This window comes from Hippocampus guttulatus, chromosome 7 (genome assembly GCF_054856545.1).
Source record: "Hippocampus guttulatus isolate MCC_2025c chromosome 7, RoL_Hgut_1.0, whole genome shotgun sequence".
NCBI classification, from domain to species: domain Eukaryota; kingdom Metazoa; phylum Chordata; class Actinopteri; order Syngnathiformes; family Syngnathidae; genus Hippocampus; species Hippocampus guttulatus.
In genome coordinates this window covers 4210213-4233468 of record NC_141267.1, presented here as the reverse complement: position 1 = coordinate 4233468, position 23256 = coordinate 4210213, and the positions used below count along the sequence as shown (strand labels likewise).

The 23256-nt window shown below is 39.5% G+C and overlaps 1 protein-coding gene across 1 annotated transcript in view; it reads right to left on the bottom strand.

The window, feature by feature from the left end:
* The window catches only part of ect2 (epithelial cell transforming 2), an 80363-nt gene that overhangs the window by 13346 nt on the left and 43761 nt on the right, over positions 1-23256 (bottom strand). Inside the window, exons 13-21 of the mRNA XM_086116638.1 lie at positions 21502-21620; positions 18886-19005; positions 18713-18781; positions 15732-15842; positions 15141-15237; positions 12803-12884; positions 11434-11512; positions 5384-5503; positions 3809-3947 (exon numbers count right to left, since the gene is read on the bottom strand). Coding sequence (XP_085972764.1) covers positions 3809-3947; positions 5384-5503; positions 11434-11512; positions 12803-12884; positions 15141-15237; positions 15732-15842; positions 18713-18781; positions 18886-19005; positions 21502-21620 — 936 coding nt within the window. The remainder of the gene's footprint in view (positions 1-3808; positions 3948-5383; positions 5504-11433; positions 11513-12802; positions 12885-15140; positions 15238-15731; positions 15843-18712; positions 18782-18885; positions 19006-21501; positions 21621-23256) is intronic.

The following is a 23256-nucleotide window of genomic DNA, read 5'->3' as shown; positions in this document are numbered from 1 at the left end:
ATGAGGATTTAATTGTAATGCAATGTTGCAACGCGGAGAGATGTAACTTTAGTGAATGCTTATATTTTTTACAAATATTTGTATTTCCTAGTTATAACAGAGCTGGCAAATGATAGAAATTGAATTCCAGGGCAATTTCCATGTTTTTTAAAATTCTGATAAGAACCGTCTCGCAGAATTGAGCATGGGACAGCAAAACAAAATTAACAACTTAATAAAGAGTTGATGTAAAGTATTTTTATCGCTTATTACCACATGCCCCTTATTTGGAAAGCCCCATACTTCTTGATTAGAGGTATTTTATTCGACTAATGAAGGTTATCTTATACTTGAGGAATTCCGCTTGTGATGCAGCAGACACATCCATATAAGAATTACCATCTACAAATGTATTGCACTGCACGACGGCTAATAAACACAATGTTTAAAGAGGTAGATAGCAAGAGTGGAGGAGCCATTTGGATTGTGAAGCACCACCACCTCTTTCCTGCTTCAAGAGAGGAATGTAGGCTCTTGGTTAGCAGTTGGCAGTGCATTGTTGTTAGCGCTCTCAAAGTGGTCTGCATGCCCGTCTTGTCACTTGGAGTGACTCCAAGTCACTTGCTCTTTAGACGCGAGGCATCTTTTTATTCAGCAACTCCAGAAGATAGATTAATTAACATAATCTGTTTTAGTTCTGGCTCGCTTGCCAGCAAAATATGCGTCACTAATGATAATGAGTATCAGTAATAACAATTGAGGCGGACAACGTTGTGCAAAGGTGTCAGTAAAACACAATTTTGCAATGATGAATATAAATATTAAAAATTATATTTGTGGGATCTGGGGGCTAGCTGTGATTTTCATATAAAATAGGAAAGAGTCCACTAGTTGCTTCATGTTGTAAAAAAATTACTCTAAATTAAAAATTAAAAAATACACTATTACTGCCACCCATGTCATCTTGGCATGACAGAATGACCGCTTTGCAGTCAGGGCTGCACATAAAAATGTTGGCTTGGTTTCCTGAAAGACTTACGGCACATCTGGGCAAGTCTTACTGTTACTATATCTTTTTAATAAAAGTTGAGGGCCCCCCCCCCCGCCCCAGGTTTTATTTCCTTGTTCCCACAACATAATAACCAGTGTGGGACTAATAAAGGATATCTTATCTTATAATCATAATAACTAGATCTACACAATGGCAGCTTGTATAAAAAATACAATTTACTTTATTTAAAAAAATTTAAAAAAGACATTAAGTTCATTTTTAACAAAATTAAGTTCCATGGCCATTTCAAAAAACGCATTGCCCAACTCTGACTTGCAGTATGGGAGCCTGTGATCAGCTAGCTTAGTACAGCCCTCTTGCAAAGCATCCAGAAATGCGAATGATGCCGTTCGTGGAGTCTGAGTGGAGAGCCAACCATCAAGCCAGCAGCCACAATGGTTATTCAGAGAGGAGTGTATAATGCGCCGTAAAGGTGAACTTAAAAATAAAAGCAAAACAAGTACCATATTTTCCGCACTAAAAGGCGTACTGGATTATGAGGCGCACCTTCAATGAATGGCTCTTTTGTCTTTTTTTTTCATACATTCGACGCATCGCATTATAAGGCACAATCTACAATGCCTCCACTAGGGTTCCCGCTCTTCCACTTGCTTTTTATTTATGGACTTTTTAATGACTTTTGAGGACCAATTTAGCCATTTTGTGAGGACTTTTTCTCCATTCAGCGGGGCATTCACGGTGGATTTAATGCCCGCTCAGCAATACACGGGCTGAACAGAAAGCCACATACCACTGAGCTGGTGTTTAAATCATTGCTGCCAAAGGAAGGGCACATCTTCATTTTACATACTGTTTGTCAAATTTTCACTTTGCTACCTGTATCACAGGTAGGAAAATGAAAAAAAAAAACTTGAATTAATTCTCAAATAAAACACAAAGAAAAATTTAAATTGAGAAAATATAAAACTTCAATTTATTTTCGAATAAACAACACGAAGAACAGAGCTAATGGTCATATGGGTCACCTGGACTGGGTTTAGAAAAATCTGGTTTCACTAACAGTAGTACTGATTGCCCATCTTAGCAATATCCAGTATACCTGAACAGCTGAAATGCATGTCAGAAGTCTAAATCCCAAATGGTCCAACCCTATTATTTTCCCTCATATCACCTTCAATGATCAGACATGTTTTATAATGACAAATATGAAACTGATATGACAATTAGGGAATAGCAGACAGTGACTTAGTTTTCTCCTCAATATTTTTTTGCAAGTTCTTGGCGATCAGTTTTCTTCTGTTTTGCTGTGTGCCTAATTGCATTTCACTTGACCAGGAGGCTATGACAAGTTTTACCGCTCACGGAGATGCCCTTCTTGCACACTCGGCAGTATAATCGCCAGCAATTATTCCGACCCGAACACGGAATATTTGTAGCGACGCCACTCGAGCGAAGCACGCCTCAGCAGTCGAAAGTCAGCTGCTCTCTGCTGTGTGTGCGTCCGTGCGAACATGTACGCACGCGTACGTCTTTTGGTTTCAACCAATCAGCGCCGACGCAACCGACGTCACAAATCAAATACGCTTTGATCTACGACAACAGAAAGCTGGCCTAGCCTAAGCTTTTAAGAAAATGGAAGACTTTTTGGTGCGCCCTATAGTGCGGAAAATACGGTGATACTGCACTTGGATATCAATGCCTTATTTGGCTTTTATTTTGAACTTGGCCCTGGGAAGCAAGTGTGACGACTGATTTGACGAATTGCGGCTGGACTGATATATTCTTAGTGTGCAAAAGTGCTGCGACACACTTGAACTGGGGCGTCATATTATATTTTCAGTGCTTATGTCAATTTGTGTATCCTTGTGCAAACATCTTTTTAGCTCAAAGCACACATTTACACACCCGCACACTGCTGTCTTTGTTCTTATATTATTGCTTTTACTATCTTTGTTGATGTATGACTGATTTATACTACATGGAGAGCACTTTGTATGCAAAAATGGTTATTTTAAAGTGCTCTAAATTGAGTTGAATTCAAATGTATAGCTTAACTGCATGTTGCAAGTGAGTGTGATGTCACTGAAATGAGCCGACAAAGTTGAGGTGTCATCTTTAAAAACCGTCAAAGCTCCAAGAGAGTAGTTTTGTAATTAATTTTGGCCCAGTCTGACTTGGTTCCATTTAGCCACGTTTCCATGAAAGTCTTTTTCATTTTAGTTTTTTACTCCATTTTCCCTTTACATGGGCGGCCCGGTAGTCCAGTGGTTAGCACGTCGGCTTCACAGTGCAGAGGTACCGGGTTCGATTCCAGCTTCGGCCTCCCTGTGTGGAGTTTGCATGTTCTCCCCGGGCCTGCGTGGGTTTTCTCCGGGTGCTCCGGTTTCCTCCCACATTCCAAAAACATCCATGGCAGGCTGATTGGACGCTCTAAATTGTCCCTAGGTGTGAGTGTGGGCGTGGATGGTTGTTCGTCTCTGTGTGCCCTGCGATTGGCTGGCAACTGATTCAGGGTGTCCCCCGCCTACTGCCCGAAGACGGCTGGGATAGGCTCCAGCACCCCCCGCGACCCTAGTGAGGATCAAGCGGTTCGGAAAATGGATGGATGGATGTATTTGTATGTATTATCGTACTTGTATTTACAATGACGTCATATTTTCTATTCTTTCTATCTATTCCCATTTCAAAAAATATGTTTCAACAAAAAGGCCTATCGCCAAATTCACACTTCTCTGCGATCTACAGTAGGTTAAATAAACACCCAACATTCTTCACTTCATTATAGCTTTTTTCCATCTGTACATGCGGTCATCTTACCTTCTGTGTCCCGCAGGTCCAGAACTCTTCGAATTTGTGACAGTGGCATCAAAGTGATGTGCTTCAGTGGAGGCGGCGCTTTTGTTTGTCCCAGTGGACTCTTAAAAGTATTGATAACTTTGTGTCGCTTCCTTGCAATCTGAATAAAAATATATAATCAGACAGACAGAATGTGTTATGTTTGCAGGGATGACTACCAAGTGTCCTTATTATTGGAACTGATGAGCAGAATTTGGCATTGAGAATCAATGGCACCGCAGCTGGTGCCTCGCAGCTGACTTATAACTGACGGATCTGGAATCCAAGTCAGAATCGGGTAAGTATGTCTAATGACAACAATGAGCGAAAAAGTTAAACTGGAACCAAAGCAGTGAGTCAACACATTACATTATACAGTATAGTATGCATCACATACATAACATACTGTACATACAGGATAAGTTCAGTGCTGCATCCTTCAGTGCAACTTAAAACTCAACTATGCAAAGCAAAAGCCAGTCATCAAGAACACCCAGAAACACCGCCAGCTTCTCTGGGCTCAAACTCATCTAAATTGGACTGATGCAAAGTGGAAAACTGTTGTGTGGTCAGACGAGTCCTCACTGCAAACTGTTTCTCATAATTCTGAACGTCGTGTCCTCTGGGCTGAAGAGGAAAAGAACCGTCTGGACTGTTATAGATGCAGAGTTCCAAAGCCAGCATCTTTGATGGTATGTTAGTGGCAATGGCATGGGTAACTTACTCATCTGTGAAGGCACCATAAATGCTGAAAGGTACATACATGGACGCCCCTGCTTATCTCAGCAAGACGATGCCAAAACCATATTCTGCACGTGTTACAACAGTATGGCTGCGTTGTAAGAGAGTGCAAATACTAGACTGGCCTGCCTGCAGGACAGACCTGTCTCCAATTAAAAATGTGTGGCACATTATGAAGCGTAAAATACAACAAAGGAGACCCCCGACTGTTGAACAGCTGAAGCTGTACATCAAGCAAGAATGGGAAGGAATTCGGCCTAAAAAGTTTCAACAATTGATATCGTCAGTTCCCAAATGTTTATTGAATGTTGTTAAAAGAAAAGGTGATGTAACACAGTGGTAAATATGACCCTGTCCCAGCGTTTTGGGAATATGATGCAGTCATAAAATTCTTAGCTAATGATTATTTGCTAAAAGCAATAAAGTTTATCAGTTTTAACATCAAATATTTTGTTTTTGTGGTGTAGTCAATTAAATATCAGTTGAACATGATTTGAAAAAAAAACATGTATTCTGTTTATATTTACGTTTAACATAATGTCCCAACTTTACTGGAATTGGGTTTTTAAGTTGTTCGCTTCAACTTTCCAACACAGACATCTTATTTGGAAATGTATTGATGTACCCTTAAAGAACGAAAAAGAAAAACAATTTTTAGGTTAAAGTAACCCCCCCCCCCATAAATGCCACAAATAAATTGAAAAATGTACAGGGAAGACTGTTCGACAGAATAAAAAATGATCACAACAGTATACTGTACATCCATATAAAATAGATAAATTATGCATTTCAAAAGTCAAGTACAAAAAACATTACCTCCAAACAATCACTGAAGAGGAAGAGTGTGACATGTTGACCACGGTCACAGGGTTTGTCTCCGAGTGCGATTGTTTCCACTTTGTAAACCAGACTGCGGTGGGAGGATAGCAAGTTAGCCTGCAAAGAGCGGGATATGATATTGAAAGTCACGTGGACAATCAACAGACTGAAGCAAACCAAGGTCTATGACTACAAATCCGTGGTCTCTTTTACAAAGACAGAAATCCTGATGTTTAGTACTAGAATAATAATAATCACAGATGCACACACTGATAGCATCATATTTGAATACAAAATATCCAAAATGTGGGGTTGGAGTCTCTTGAAAACTCCCAATTGGATTCCCATTCAGAAAGCTAAGATTTGAATACTGCTGATCTTGGACTGATCAGTGTTGTCACAATAACAAAATGTTGACTTTGATACTGTACCTTCATAAACTACCTCGCTACCAGTACTGAAACGATGCCTTAGGAAAAACTTAAATCAGTAAAAAGCAGTGGAATAGTACCTCACAGCAAATAAACTTCAAATTACCTATATTTTAAATATCTTTATTCAAACTATTCTTGCAAGGATAATAATTAGAATACGTTGATGAGATAAATACATTTTTAACATTTTTCAACACTTTACAACATTTGAAGACAAAACATTTAAAACCTTTACCCACTCCTAATAATTCAATAAATATACAGTGGTGTTAGGGACAGAAGTGTTAGGGCACCAAAACATGTGTTGTTTATTATTCAAGCCTTTGGGCAACATATACATACTCTCATTGTAAATTTAGCGTTTGGTACCCCAACCACGAATACTGGTAAAACTTACTGACTGACTGGTAAAACTTACTGACTGCCATCAACATTAACAAAGTCATCAATACATTAAAAATGATTACATTTACACTGCACTGCAACTGTGAGTAAATGATAAATAATTTCATGCCACAACAGAAGTGTTTCTTATATTTGCGTGCATTTGTTAACTGCATCGTGTCACGTACCAGTTTTAGTGCTGTCAAGAGATTTTAAAAATTGAGTAATTAATTATGGTCTGTAATTAATTGAGCTATGTAATCTATATTTTATTCATCTAAAAATTGCTGAGAAAGCCCCTATTTTAATTTTAAATCCATTTCATTATTGAGGCAGATCAAAAGATTGACATCACAAAAAGTGGCATGATAAAGTCTATTGTTTTAAACAGACTTGAACAGATGTAGTCCTGGCCATTTACTTTCTGCTGTATTTGAGACTAGTCCGGGTGTAGGCAACCCGCGGCTCCAGAGCCGCATGCGGCTCTTTAGCGCCGCCCTAGTGGCTCCGTGGAGTTTTTTCAAAAATGTTCGAAAATGGAAAAGGATGGGGTACGGAAATAAATAAATATATATATATATATATATATATACTGTATATATTTTGTTTGTTTTAAAATGGTTTCTGTAGGAGGAAAACATGACAAAAACATTCCTTAATGCCCGCGCTACACTGCTCCATTCAATTGTGGCATAAATTATTTAGCATTAAATCACAGGAATACTAACAAACCATGAAATAATATACCATATAGTTGCTGCCCTGTGAAAAACACGTCCATTTTTGGCATTTCTCAAATTTTTATGTTAATGGTCAATCTGAGTTTCGAACATACTATCCATCCATTCATAATTTGAACCACTTATCCTCAGGTGTGCTGGAGTCTATCGCAGCTGTATTTGGGCAGTTGGCGGGGTACACCCTGAACTGGTTGCTAATTGCAAGGCTCACATAGACAAATAAACATTTACACTCACAATAACAACTAGGGACAACCTAGAGCTGGTGTAGGGAACTCCGGTTCCTCAAGAGCAATATCCTGCCTGTTTTAGGTTCCTCCCTACTCCAACACACCTGACTCAAACGATCAGCTCATCAGCAAGCTCTGTCGAGGCCTGAACAATTAAATCAGGTGTGTTGGAGTAGGGAGGGACTTAAAACAGGCAGGATATGGCTCACGAGGAACTGGAGTCCCCTACAACTGCTCAGCGTCCACACAATTTAAAGCACAGTGAAGCTGCGGTAATGAATGAGAAGAGAGTCGCGTCGTAACCAGTAATAAGAAGCTGATTCGGAACAAAAGTTGAGCGCGTTGCAGCACAAATTTAGTCAATGACATGTCCACACAATTGTACATACACACATATATTTGATCACTTTTTGACATTTTAGGGGAAGCTGAGCTTCCCTTGCAGTCTTAGAGCAATGCCCTCTGCATTGTATACATAGTTCAGTATTGTATAATAACTGTAAAAAATAAAGCCGACTATCAAGTACCAAGTACAACTTTACTGTCAAATGTGCATTATGTGAAACATACAGCACATTTGAAATTTCATCCCTCTCACATTTTTTGCTTTTTTAAAATAAATCCTACTTCATGGATTTGACTTATCACTGGTTCTTTTTGGAACGTAACCCCCGCGATAAACGAGGGATTACTTTAATGCCATTCTGTTTTGTTTTAAAAATTAAGTGGAGTTCTGGCAGTGCAAGGTCAGCCAGTTGATTTTCTTTTCAATGCAGATCCAGTAGCTCTGAAGTTGGTAACCCATAACAAGATCGTGTTTCGAGCTGGTACGGAATCATGTCTACCAAGATTGAAGTGTAAACGGAACACTTGCTGTGATGCAGTTACAGATTCGTTTGCATTCTTTTTTTGTTTTAATGAATGTTTCCACACTGAAAGTCCAATTCATGCCAGCAACTGAAAAAGAAACGAAATACAATGGCATGATAAAGAAACAAAGCAAAATGTCATTACTGCATATGAAAAGAAATGGCATTATATGTACTTTTCAAAAATAAAAACTTTTTTTGTTTCTTTACTTTATTTGACTTTTATTTAACCTACAAATGTGTCAGATCATTTTGCCTGACCCTGTGTAAGCGGTGACGTGTTACCCTTTGGGCATCCACTCAAACCAGAGTCCAAACTTGCGTTGCCAACACATCTTCTGTTTGGGAGCCCAGAGGGCTGATCAGTGAGGTAAAACTCCGGCTCAGCACCCTGGTTGAAGGGACTGCAAGTTGGTTTTTACATACAGTACATCTGTAATTTTTTTTGGGGGGGGCTAACGTGATAATGACAGGGTGTGCAGGCCGTAATGTACACCAACCCAAAATATCTAAAAATCATAATAATAATAATGACACCTTACACACCGCGCGATCGACTGGTTGGGCACGCCTGCTCTAGGCATATTTTTTTAAATTACAGGTTCCATAACTGCCTGACCCCGAGCCTCGCCTCAGTTGCTTCTCTATTACAACAGGCACCAATCAACTGGGGTAGGATTGGGGCAAGATAAATTGAACATTTGCACTGTATTGTGCGGAGTTCTGTCACAAGATTTCACGAGTGGCTGAGACTTTGCCACTGGTTTTGCGCGATTCAAAATATGAATTGAAGTTCCACGATGTGGCAACTTCGCAAATTGTAGTCCAGAATAAGGGGAACAAGTAAGGCAAGTATTTAGACACAGAGTTAGAGGAGCATTTTTGTTTTGCGGTGGGCTCTGTGGCACGGCGTCTTGGACAAGCTGCAGAGCGGGCAGGCCAAGGGAAAGCGGGCAATATGCTTGGGCACACGTTCACGGATTCTCTGGGGCCGGAGAATAACCCGTGGGAGGAGCCGTCCACACGATGGCATGCCGGTTGGTATGGTTGTGGTGGGTTTGGCGACCGGGACATCAGGCTGACCTGCAGATCACGCCGGTTGATCCGCCCGAGGCGCTAGCTCATCGGCTGTAACCATATTTTTCTCATTTTCTTTGCGTTTTCCATGACTGGAAAATCTCTCAATCATTTTCAAAATTTTCCAAGAGTGGAAACCCTGATTTAGACTTGAGCAGTGACTGCTGTAAGGTTCCTATTGTTTTTGTAGAAATTATTCTTTTTTCCACACAAAAATGAATTGTATTTTTGCGGACCAAAATATGCACGAAAACTCAAACTTTGCACATTCATCGGCCCTGATGAAAAAATGTGACATTTTAAAATTGCGATAAATGATGAAAACAAAATGTTCATGCAGCTCCACCAAGAGTGGAAAAATAAAAACACTGAAATAATGTGGCCATTTCAGAGGCATTGTGGGTCATGAAGAAGTCAAGCCAGATGCAGCAACAAGTGCTCATGCTTATGGATGACAGTGACACGCCACTAGCGCAGAGAGAAGGCCAACTGCAAAATAAAGCTTACATGATCAAATATGTCGATATCGATGCCTTGGTAGGCTTTTATTTTGAAGTTGCTCCTGCATTGTTTCGAGCTAGCAGTGCTTGTCCCATCCTGGCGAGGCAGTTTAATGACGACATCTTATGGTTACTCAAATTTGCTTTTTAAGCTGGCAAAATAGCTAGTGTGGCTCTTAAGTCATTTTGCCTCATAGAAATATGTGAATCTAAATCAGGGGTGCCCATTACGTCGATCCTGATCTACCGGTAGATCTAAGACAGGTCCCAAGTAGATCCGAGGAGTGTCGAGGAGAACAAACAAACAAACAACCATTTGTGTGTCTTTGTACATGTTAGTAATATATTTTTTTGTGTTAATGTACGCTGCACCCTAATCATCCTATCAGTCTCATTTTCACAAAAAAATGCGACATCTCCAGGGCGACTTATGTTTTTTTCTTCTTTATTATGCATTTTATGGCTGGTGCGACTTATGCTCAGGAGCGACTTATTGTCTGTAAAATACGGTATGTTCTCCTTATCTTTATGGAATTTATCTATCCATCTATCCATTTTTCACTGATGTGCTGGAGAAGAGTGAAATGTGTTTTTGTATCTATAGATATCTTCATAGTAATTAGTGCAACTCTGCATGGTATTTAGTTTTTGGTTCCGTTTTAAAATGTACTAAACATTTAGACCTCAAAATTATTGGCCACAGTATCACCTTCAATTTAAGTTGTGCCAGCATTTATAAAAATGTCAGGAATGCTGGTACAAGCCGCAAAGTTTAATAAAAGTTGAATAATAATCTTAATAATCTTTGTTCTTAATGTGTACATACCTTAAATAATTCAGGTTGTAAGCTAATGATGGTTACTGTTGCGATATGCCGCAATTTACTGTATATATGTTTTGATTAGTTGACTCATCGAGATGACCGTTGGTGATTAGTCGAATAGCAAAATAATCGTTTGTGGCAGCCCTGCTGCTCATCCATACAAGTCAAGTCAACAGTATTTATAGAGCACTTTCAAACAGCCATCGCTGCATACAAAGTGTTGTACATGGAGCAATTTAACATGCACAATAAACAGTAAGACAAATTGGTAATAAAGGCGGTAGAAAGCACCAAACAGTAAAACCAAGAACAAATCTAAGTCATGCTGAGTCGAATGCCAAAGAATACAAGTGAGTTTTGAGGAGGGTTTTGAAGATGGGCAGCGAGGAGGCTTGCCGAATGTTCAGTGGGAGGTCATTCCAGAGAGAGGGACCAGCAACAGAAAAGGCTCGATCCCCTCTGAGCCTCAGTTTAGTTCTTGGTACTTCTAATAAAGTCTGGTCCACAGACCTGAGGCGCCGGGCAGGTGTGTAGGGGCGGATGAGCTCAGAGAGGTAAGGTGGCGCGAGATTATTCAGAGATTTGAAAACAAATAAGAGGATCTTGAAAATAACTCTAAAATGAATGGGGAGCCAGTGAAGGGATGCCAGAGTGGGAGTTATGTGCTCCCTCTTACGAGTACCAGTCAAGAGGCGAGCAGCGGCATTCTGGACCAGCTGAAGGCACTTAATGGAGGACTGGCTGACTCCAAAGTAAAGGGCATTGCAGTAATCGAGCCGGGATGTGACAAAGGCATGAATTACTGTCTCAAAGTGTTCATGTGAGAGGAGAGGTTTTATTTTGGCCAGCTGTCTAAGGTGAAAGAAGAGGAATGATGCAACATGAAGCATCACTGGGAGTTCTGAACCTTGCAATGTCAAGTATACGTGTTTTCAACGTAGTCATAGTAGTAGTCGTATGCAAAGAAAAATGAGATAAACTCAGACTTACTGGACATCCGTCAACTTCATAAACAACATCAAAGATCTGCTTCTGACCATCTGTCTTCCTCTTGTCCTCGTTAATGTGACTGGTGAAAAGTACAGTACAGTTATTATAATGGAATCCAGTGTCAATATGATATCAAAATTCTAGCTTGGATAGAACAGTGTCATGAAAAAGTATTTGCTCCTTTCCCGATTTCCTTAATTTGGCATTTAGAAACTGCATTTTGTATTTCCTTAGGTTCCCCTATGTGATTTTGAAATTGGTTTGATGAAGCAAACCTTTATGTGTGATAAACATGAAAAGAACACAGAAATCAGGAAGGGGAAAAATACTTCTTCACAGCATTGAACATGTATAAAGTGTCTTGATATTGACACTGAAACAATCCAGAGCCACAAACCTATAATATAAACGAACATAGTGGACTTAGAAATGACAAAACACAGTCCTCAACATTTTTGGTATTTTTATTAGGTCAAAATAACATTAGGCAGGGGAAAATACTGTATGAAAATATTCATTGTTGAATGAAATATAATTCCACACAGAGGATCAGCTATTAAAAAATTTCTGACAAAACTAACATTATTCTCTCATAACTACTCAGAATTGTTTGAACTGAACAATTGCTTCACTCGAGAAATGCTCATAAAATATAGACGTGTGAAAAGGAGCAAACATGTTTAATTTTTATTCTGACTTGGTTTTTCATAATCGAAAAAAATCAGTTGAAGGGCATAACATGTGCTTGCTAAATTTATTCATTCAGTTGTGTGAGTTCTTTTGAATAGTGAGCAGGTAAATAGTTTATTTTTATTAAGAGAAGTAGCTTAGGGTGTTTGATGGAGAACTTGGCCAGCTGTTCAGATGTAAAAGATGAAGACTGAAGGATTTGTGGATGAGAATGAATCCAAAAATAATGTGAGTACAATACTTAATAAAGTACAACCAAACTCAGCTTTGATCCCGCTTCCTTTTTAAAAACATGCTAGCCTGCATGCATGCTACCATATTTTTTAAGGTAGCGTATGTTTTACCATGCCTTTGTCGAATAATACAATGTGGCTTATGTGTTTGTTGAATACAGAAATAGCACCCAATCTGAGGCTGCACGTTTTAATACGGTGTGCGGTATGGTCGCGAAAATACAGTATAAATATATACATATTGTATGTTTGTGCACTTAAATCATTTATTGTTTATTCTCATCATTTGTCTTTTATATTTTTGCAACATCTGCTGTGAACTATATATTCATTTCCTGTAAATAACTGACATTGGCAAAAAGTTTGGCAAAATTGAGTCAGGTTTTATTGGTGTGATGATATGGTGATTGATAACCACAAATGAGAGTGAAGACATGGAAACTCACGTCATAACTTCTTTGAGAGACTCAATTGCTTCCCCCAGTTTCAGCTTGTCAGGGTTGTCATCTGATGTGTGCTTCCTTATGTCTGGTGGTTAAAAAAAAACTATTTTAAAGAGACAGAAAATTTTTTGTTCAGCGTCATGGGTGAGCTGTAGTATATCACAACTGACTTCTGTAGTGATGTGTATTACACCCTGGTCATCAGGTCACATATAAACCACCACCCAATCATACTCACACCTCTGGCCAATTTAGTGTCTTCATTGGGCTTTGAGCACATAAGGCTGTGAGATCATAACTGTTGCAGATAACATGATTAACTCTTTGACTTTTTTTGGGGTTCTAATCTGCACATCATAATTCAAACTGTTTCATGATGAGGTCAGACTACACCGGGGGTTGGCAACCTGCGGCTCTGGAGCCGCTCTCGTGGCCCCCTGGAGCTTTTTCAAAAATGTTTGAAAATGCAAAAAGATAGGGGAGAGAAATATATTTTTTGTTTTAATATGGTCTCTATAGGAGGACACAGATGACACAAACATTCTTCACGTTTTCCGATGCTGTAAAAATGTGTAAAATAAATATAAAATTTCAATATTTCTGTCAACGAAGATTCGCGTCTTAGCCTTCTATTAGCAGGACGGGATGCCAGGCAGGTGGCTGTTTTTTGAAAAAACGGAATTTCATGTACAATTCACCGAGTACACGTGAACTACGATAGTTAACACGCCGCAAAAGTACGTCCCATGCCTCGTTCATCTTGGGGGCCGTTATGGCTGTTGCTCATTATGGCATGCGCGTGCATATGTGCGTGTGTACGGTAACGGGTCGATCGCGGGAGGTTGGTTGATCGAAAAGTAGATCCTCGGTTAAAAAAGGTTGGGCATCCCTGCTCTATCGGATGCACTGCGGGGAAAAAAAAACGGTTAATCGGGAAAGCTCATTGTGTATTTGTAGCCAACTTAAGTCATTTTGATAGTAGGCTAACAGCTAATATAGATACAGTACATACAGCATGTGTTCCCTTCATTATAAGGCTTTTAATTTTTTGCGGCTCCAGACATATTTGTTTTGGGGGTTTATTTTGGTCCAAAATGGCTCTTTCAACATTTTGGGTTGCCGACCCTGGACTACACGAATGTGGCCCGATTTTCACCCGACAGACGTGTCACAGACAAATGTAACCCTCGTAGTAAGACATACTCAATGATCGGTTGTCTGGTGTCAGGGATACTTCACAACCACAACGGAGAAAATCTGGCATGTGGATTTTCTGTTTGTCTAGTTGTATAGTGTGGCATGTCCTACGTTGTTCTACTCTTGGTTCTTTGGCATTGACCAATAATGAAATGCAGCAAGACGCCTAACCAGCGTGCTCGAGCTCCCTTTTATGTCTGAGATATCTCATGGGACATCGCTACGCAGAAACAACGCGCGCATGACGTAAACCATGCGTTCTAAAAGCCAAGTCGAAGTTGCATTCATTTTTGTTGCCGCTGATGCACATGTCACATTATCCCGCCGATGCAAACTACCCCTCCATCCTTTCCTGCAAATGCTTTTAGTCTGCTGATGTATTCAACTGTGTCAAGTCATGAGCCAGGAGCGCGCTACATGCACTCGTACCTGCAGAGCCAAGCTGCTGCATGGGTCTGCACTTGTGTCAGGTGCAAGTGCATGCCCAATCTGTTTCCCCCTCTGCCTGTTTTCTTTCGTCCAAGTGCTCATCTACAGCAGCCAACCGAACATTAACCCGCAAGCGCAGATCTTGAAAATGCTTGTGCCTGAAAAGTGTTTAAACAAACTTATATTTACAATGGCATGAATATGGCCACTGGATATTGTGTTTTATGTTATTTTGTCTTTTTTTTCCATTTTATTGTTTGGTCTATACAAAATGTTTTTCATACATATTAAGGAAATTATATTGGGATATAAAACATTATCGGGATGTAATTTTTTGTCCGTATCGCTCACCTCAAACCACACGCATATTCTATCACTAACTAGGATTGTTTATAAGCATGGTGATAACCTATATTGAACGTAACCACAGCCTACAAGACATTGTGCATTTTTAATGGTTAGTTTGGTGAAGTCCTATGAGCGCTGCATGAAGAATAACACAATTTTGCAAAACCAGACACCGTAGAAAGTTTGTCTTTTGAATGTGCACTGAAAGCCATAATAAAGAGAAAATACACCAAAGTACAGAGAGAACAGGCAAACTGTAAATAAACACTTTTGACATAAGATTCAAACCAGAACTGTTAGCTGTGAGGTGGACAAACTTGCCACCAGAAACACCATGCAACATACAACATATCTGAGCGTCAGTTACCATTTAGAAGTAGAGCCACACTGGGAAGTCTCTGTACAGGTCTGATGAGGAGCTCGACGAGTGCCTGTCGGCCACATTCTGGCTTGGCCTGGTTGATCTACAGATAAAATAGGAACAGGAACAGCATAATCACTAACTCAGTCAAACGCCATTAATTAGGGAATGCAGCTCAAAGTGCTTCACGATTTATATATATATATATATATATATATATATATATATATATTTGCCATTTGCTTTAATGCTTGGGCCTGAAAAAAGGTTTAATCTCTGGTTTCATTAATTACAGTCCTGTGTATTTAATAATTGTAAAAAATAAAGATGACTACTTACTTATTTCACTTATCATAGGTTCTTTTTGGAACGTAACCCCCACGATAAATGAGGGATTACTGTATTTAAATTTAGGAATAATTCATTTATTTTACATTATTAAGACATTTATCTTATGGATATATAATTTTACAATGATTTCATGAGGCTAAAATAATGTACAGTTGCCGCTTTCTGGGGAAAGAAAAATGAATCATTGTTATTTCTATACCATTAACAATTATTATATTGCTGATTGTAATTGAAAAAAAATTATACCTTGAGAAATGCATGGAAGCGTGGCTTTTGTTTCTCACACCGAACAATAGTATCCTTGCTCATTTCGAAAAAGTTGACAAAGGGAGGGTAGGCCTTCACAAGCTCCTTTGACTAGGGAGAGAAAACATTGGAAAAAGTTAGATTGGGGATGGTCATAGGGGAGTGGTGTCCAGGACCCGTCTTAAATGGCTCAGCAACCCACTTTTGGGTTTGCGACTTACAGCTTTAAAAACAAAGCATATCCATCAGTGGTTCTTAACCTGGGTTCAATCGAACCCTAGGGGTTCAGGGAATCGGTCTCAGGGGTTCGACGGAGCCTCTGCCATGGAGGTTAAGACACACCCAACTCAACATGTCAATTATTATGATGACTCACCTGCTTGGCCATCACTGGCTGGTCCATTTTGTGCACAATTAAAAAAACATACAGTATACTTCTGTCTTGAAATGTGATTTAAATGTTTTTCTATTTTTAATAAATGGGGTTTTTATGTCTTGAATTTATAAAAAAAAAAATCATATTTTTATTTTTCTCTCATGAAGGGTACGGTGAATGTGCATCTCAACTGGTTCGGTTCGGTACCTCTAAACAAGGTTAAGAAACACTGATCTACATTTCCTAGGTGTGAGTGTGGGCGTGCATGGTTGTTTGTCTCTGTGTGCCCTGCGATTGGCTGGCAACCAATTCGGGGTATCCCCCGCCTACTGCCCAAGACAGCTGGGATAGGCTACAGCACCCCCTGCGACCCTAGTGAGGATGAAGCAGTTCGGAAGATGGATGGATGGATGGATGATCTACATTTTAAAAAAATAGCTGGAAGCGGCTTTGCTGTACACATTACTCTTTTCTCTCTCCCTGTGTGTCTGTGTGTGTCTCTCTCGCTTTCTCTCTCTCTCTTTCTCTAATATAATAACACAGCACGGTGACAGAAGTGGGAATCGAACCCATGCCTCCATAAAAGCCAGCTGAATGAGCTTTAAAGAATGCTTATGAACTATGCAATTTCTGCCTTTAGCCTCTCTCCCACGGCCTCATGCACGGCCGTTTTCTGGGGGGGGGGGTTACTGGTTAACTGTAAGGACGGAAGCACTTAAAAAGAATGAGGACAGACCGGGATGGAGGACGATCATTTTATGACTAAGACCGGAGGGACGATGACGGAAGATGGAGGACGGACCAGCAAAAAGTAAAGTAAGGTAAAGTGCCCTAACCCCCTTTCTCCCCCCCCCCTCTCTCTCTGAACGAGAGAGACGAGGCAATTTCAAGAGAAAATCAAAGTGCCAAATAAAACAAATAAACGACTCGTTGACTAAGAAATTTACAAAGTCGTGATCAAGCGACTAATCTTGGCAGCACTGTTTTGAGTTGTGCAGCGTAACAGAAGAAAAGCAGGAAGAAGAAGAGACGGTCCCCAACAAAACTCGAGTAAAAGTCTTTCAAAGACCCGGCAATATATACCTGTGAGTACAGTCAATATTCCCATCTTCGGAATTCTGTGAAAAGGAATTTCCTTCACCGGGAATAAAAACCTATGCATTAACATTTTGACTACGATATTACATTTTACCGGAACTTACTTAAGTGGAAGTTCCACTGTCTGTAATCCGGATGGAGACGGAAGGCCGCGGGAGCTTAAATACACGCAGCGCCCACCCGATGCAACGGAAGACATGTGTTCACTTCGCCGTTTTCTATCATCGGATTCAGAACGACGACATGTAATTGACTTTTTATTGGCGTGCGTTTTACTGTAATTGTGAACGATTTTAACTTTATTTACTTATGTCGTGTAGATCGCGGCACTAGCTTAAAAAGCAGTGCCCACTCGACACAACGGGAGACACGACGGAAGAAACATGTTGGCTTTGCCGTTTTCTATCATCGGATCCGAAACGACGACGTGTAAGTGACTTTTTATTGCCTTGCATTTTACTGTAATTGCGAAAGAATTTAACTTTATTCACTTACGTCCTGTAGATCATGGCATCGAAACGAAGAAGAACAACCCAACAAAACAAAACAACGCAAAATAGACTCATTTTTTCCCCAAGACGGAAAAAAAATCAATATTAAAATACTGTACATACTGTACTGTGTAGTGTTTTTTTTTAATATGGTACACCTGTACCATATACTGTACTGCAGTTTTTGTTCTATAAACAGTTTTTGGGCAGTATATTTTTGCATTTTATTGCTTGTGTTGTTACACGTGCTTTTTGTCAAAATACTTGCAGTTTCATAAATGATATGTACCATGCTCATTTCCCAAATAAGGAAATTCTGTTATAAGGACAGATTGGACAGCGCAAACATGAGTCCGTACTGGAGAATATTTACTGTAATGTCATATTTGCAGAAGTTGCTGCACTATTAAACTTGTGGAGTTTTAATGGAGAAGGTTGTATGATTCGATTGAACATTTTTGTGTTTAATATACAGTACAATATTTGATTCTCTTTACTTTTACTTTTAAAAGTTTGTTTTATTAAGTTTAAAATAGTTTAAAGTGTGTGAAAGCTGTAAATATGTTTATGTGGTCTCTCTAGGTTGCAAATGTTGACCTCTTGCATGTGGGCTTGAATATATCACTCTACATTATAGACAGATCAAGGATCACTAGATCATACGTTTAGTTTTTTATTTTTAATAAATTTACCAAAAATGGTCTGGAAAGCCTTTTTAACTTTCATTATCCACAAGTTTGTGGATAAAAATGAATTTAATCCGATTTGCAATAAGGTGGTAGCAACAAAATGTGGAAAAAGTGGAGCGTTCTACTTTCCAGATGCACTGTATACGATATGTACACTAATTGTGATATTTGCAATCATATGAGATACTATCTATCTATATATATATATATATATATATGACTGCATATTTATTTGACAATAAAGTTGTACTTGATATTCAACGGAATTAATGTTAGAAAAACCCCCTACTATATCATATAATTTAAACCAAAGACATTTGCTCTTACATATTTAAGAATAATATCTCCGACACTCTTTTCTTCTGACCATTCTTTCAGGAGGCCTTCAAGGTCACTCTGGGAAGGAAAAAAAAAATATTAATCTTCACGGATTACAAGAAAAAGGATTTTGATCAAAACTAGTATAACAGAAACGGGTATGGTAAGTGAGTGCACACAACCTTTATTCTGGTGTGAACCTCATAGATGTCAGGGATGGATCCAAATATTGTCTTAATTTCTTCTTGGGCAAGGATGGGTCCCCCTAGCTGACCATCTCTTTCAAGTGGAAGCTTGAAAATCTGCAAATGATAATATGCTTGTATGAGTTGATGATAAATCCAAACAAATTAGCACTGCATCCAAAATTGTATTTCACTTGTCCTCAAAACATTGATCAATGATAAAGCAATTTTCCAATCACCTTGAAGCATATTCACATACAGTAGATCCATTCAGTGAAACAGATGCCTGACTTTTATTATTCATTATTCATCCATCCATCCATCCATTTTCCAAACCGCTTGATCCTCACTAGGGTCGCGGAGCCAGCTGTCTTCGGGCAGTAGGCGGGGGGACACCCTGAATCGGTTGCCAGCCAATCGCAGGGCACACAGAGACAAACAACCATGCACACTCACATTCACACCTAGGGACAATTTTAGAGTGTTCAATCAGCCTGCCACGCATGTTTTTGGAATGTAGGAGGAAACCGGAGTACCCGGAGAAAACCCACGCAGGCCCGGGGAGAACATGCAAACTCCACACAGGGAGGCCGGAGCTGGAATTACCTGTGCACTGTGAAGTCGACGTGCTAACCACTGGACTACCGGGCCGCCCCTTATTTATTATTAAGAGACACAATTCCGAAATCTTGAATGTCACATTTTTGTGAAAGTAAAACTAGATGAGTTGGTCCCACTTTTTGCTGTGATTAAGATCATAACTAATTCGTAGAACATTCATGTCTGAAATCAATTATCAGCAGTAAATGACAAAATGCCATTTGTCGGTTCAAGCCTGCAAAAATACAACTCTTTGTGACATGAATTAACCCGCGTTGCAATGTCTACAATTTTCATAGATTTTTGCGTATTTTCATCTTTAAATCAAACACAAAGCATAAAAATGATGTGATATGAAATATTCCAATTCATTATATACAGTATATATATATATATATATATGTTTTGGTCATAGCAGAGTACCGCTTTTATTGTCCATAGAGGGCAAAAAATACAAAGAAAAAAATAAGAACTATATGTGTATGTATAGCGCTGATGCGACTGAACATTTTGAGTGGTTGAAAGTAAATAAATATTCAGGAATAACTTGGAGTAATACTTTTACAATTTTTGTAAACTTTGTATGTTGTGTTATTTACTTGTTTGCAGCACAAGGGTTTTTAAGGAAAGAAGAATATTGCAAAACCATAAAATGAGAATGTGCAGAAGTAAACTTTTAATTTTCAATTTTTTTTTTAAACACCAAATTGTTCGTGAACCCAGGTCCCACCATGATTGCTCGATCCCCCCCCCTCCCCACTTGACTCTGGTGGTGGAGGGTCTGAAGCACGCTTGTAATTCATAATCAAAGCTCACCACAAGGCAAAAAGGTTTATTGCAAGGGTGCCCTAGTCCAGTCCTCGAGGGCCCCTATCTAGCCTTCACGAGGCGGGGGAAGGATTTTACTGATTATACTGCCATGCTATTGCCATTCATGAATGAGTCAGTGTAGAAGAGTGGCCAATGTGGCCTACGAAAGTGTGCTCCAAAGCAGCCTTTGCCCAGAGCTCATCTCCAACATTTGAAGGCTATATTAGAAGGCGAGGGGTTCGGTCGAGGCCTGCCAGAAGTTACCGTATTTTCTGCAATATAAGGCGCATCTTCAATGAATGGCCTATTTCAAAACTGTTTTCATGTATAAGGCGCACTGCATGACAAGGCCCGGGGGCCAGATCTGGCCCGCCACATCATTTTATGTGGCCCGCGAAAGCAAATCAAACATGTCAACTTCCATGATGCTTGCTAAAATTTAAATATTTCATTTGTAATAAATAACACATATTGTAAGCATCTTGTTATCAAACCCCTCATTAGAGTGATTTAAAAAAATAGTTGAATAAACCATTATTTTTGACTTTTTTTAAACGTGGTTTCAGTCATAACGACCCTCCAAGGGAAACGCGAACTAAAATGTGGCTCACGACAAAGATGAGTTTGACAACCGAGACATAGAACCTTCAGAAACTGCAGCTGTAACAATGCGATATGGTCACAAACACGGACATGAAAGACAAAAGTTATGAAAACAATTGATTCAACAAAAAGGCTCACATCAAAAGGGGCAAAATATCCTCAAAAGTCTTGCTTGTCTCCTTCTTCATTTAGTCAGTAGTTAACTACGCAAGTGGTATTAGCTTCGTTTCATAATGGCTGCGCGGAGCTCACAAAATAGTTGTCTGTTTGAGTGTGTGTTGGTGAATGCACATGCCAATTAGTGTCGGGCAGCGACCTTTTAGGTTACAATTGGTTGCTGCTAATAATCACGAACAGATGGCATAGGAACACGAACAGGGAAACAACTCAATGGGGAATATAAAGAGAGTTACAGGCTCTTTATACTAGGCACATCAAATTATTGGGCGCACTGTCTTATAATGCGTAAAATACTGAACATCATGTGGTCAACAAATTTGGTCTTTGGATTTGAACAACCATAATTTTATAACATTTACATTCATTCCAAGTGTATGTTTAAAATGGTGCATTGTTGTTTCAAAAGAACACCAAATCTACCTGGAGTATGGTACTTAAAATGCCAACGTAGTTGCTTTCAGTTTGATAGAACTCCTTGGAAACTTGCCACCGGGCTGATTGCTTGGGCAGGACTGCAGTCTTTGATGGCTTTGAATTCTCTGGAAGAGCAAAACATAAAACAGACACATTTTAAAATGTGAAAATCGGACTGAAATCCTAAAATCTATTTATGCATCCATCCATCCGATTCTACCACTCTTTTCTCATAAAGTACAAGCAGGCTTAAAAGCTTCCAATCATCTGAGAAAATAGTGGTGACAGTTATGGTCATTGTTCACATGTTTAATAAAAGCATACCACACATAAGCACCACTCAACATTTTTGCGAGTACCACATTGTGCACAGAAACGGAAAGATTTATACACACATGCAAGTGTGTGTGTGTGTATACACACGTGCATATACAGGAGTATACACTTTACACACACATATATATATATATATATATATATATATGACCTGTCAGTTTAGCGCGTTTTTATCGGCATGACCATAAATTCCGGATTACAAGCCGATACTTTTTTTCCACACTTTCAACACTGCGGCGTGTAATATGAAGCGGCTTTTAAATGTTTTTTTTCCCCAATCGCGGGAAAAACATGGACCAATAAAAGTAATGAGTCTTTCACTGAGGTCCAATGAGATTGCATGACGAATCACAACTTCCGCTCTTTTTGCCGGAGCGGGGGAAAAATGTGTTACCTGGCAACAGTCGACCAATAAAATTAATGAGTAGTACACAGGGGTCGAATGAAATTGTATGATTACCGGTAATCACAACTTCCTTATTTCAGTCATTCTTCTAACCCTGATCAACATGGAGAATACCAGACGAAAAGCATATGATGCAGCTTTTAAACTAAAAGCGATCACTCTGGCAATTAAAGAAGGAAATAAAGCTGCTGCCCGTAATCTTGGCATAGACGAGTCGATGGTGCGAAGGTGGAGGCTCCGGCAAAAAGAACTGAGCCAGTGTAAAAAGACAACCAAAAGTTTTAAAGGTGGGCCGTCGTGGTGTTATAGATTCATGAAATGGAAGCCTGTCTATTTGGGCACGCACGACGTTGTGTCAGCAGCTCCCTCCCAATTACGAGGACAAACTTACTTCGTTCCGCACATTCACACAAACAAAGATTGTGGAGAATTCCATCAGCCCAGATGAAATAATAAATATGGACGAAGACCCTCTGACATTTGATTTGCTCACTCGGACTGTTATTAAAAAAGGTGACCCCTCCCCCCGTCATACTGAAAACAAGCGGCCACGAGAGAACACATTTTACCTATGTTTTGAGCCGCGCAGCATCGGGCCTAAAGCTGCCAACGATGATTATTTTTAAGCGGATGACTATAGAAATAATTTCATATATCTTTTTCCATTTATATGATTTGCATTATTCTATTTAAAGCCTAGTGGGCTGCAGTATTTCTCCTTGTAATTACGCAAATGAACATCAAGATCTCTCTTTGTCTGGCCTCTTATTATGTGTTTCAGCGTAATTTCGTTGTGCAAATGCAAGTGCAGGTGCTTTTAAATAAAATGCATTATTATTATTATTATTATTATTTATCATGCTCATAAAAATATGGAGATTATTTTAACCTTAAGAAATTTTGCGGGGGTTTTTCTGCGGGGGTTCAGCGGGGGACCGCGTCAGCCGCGTCCCCCGGAGGCGCTCCACGGCAGCAGGGACACAGAAGCAAACCCCCGCCTACTCATTGGCTAGCGGTTT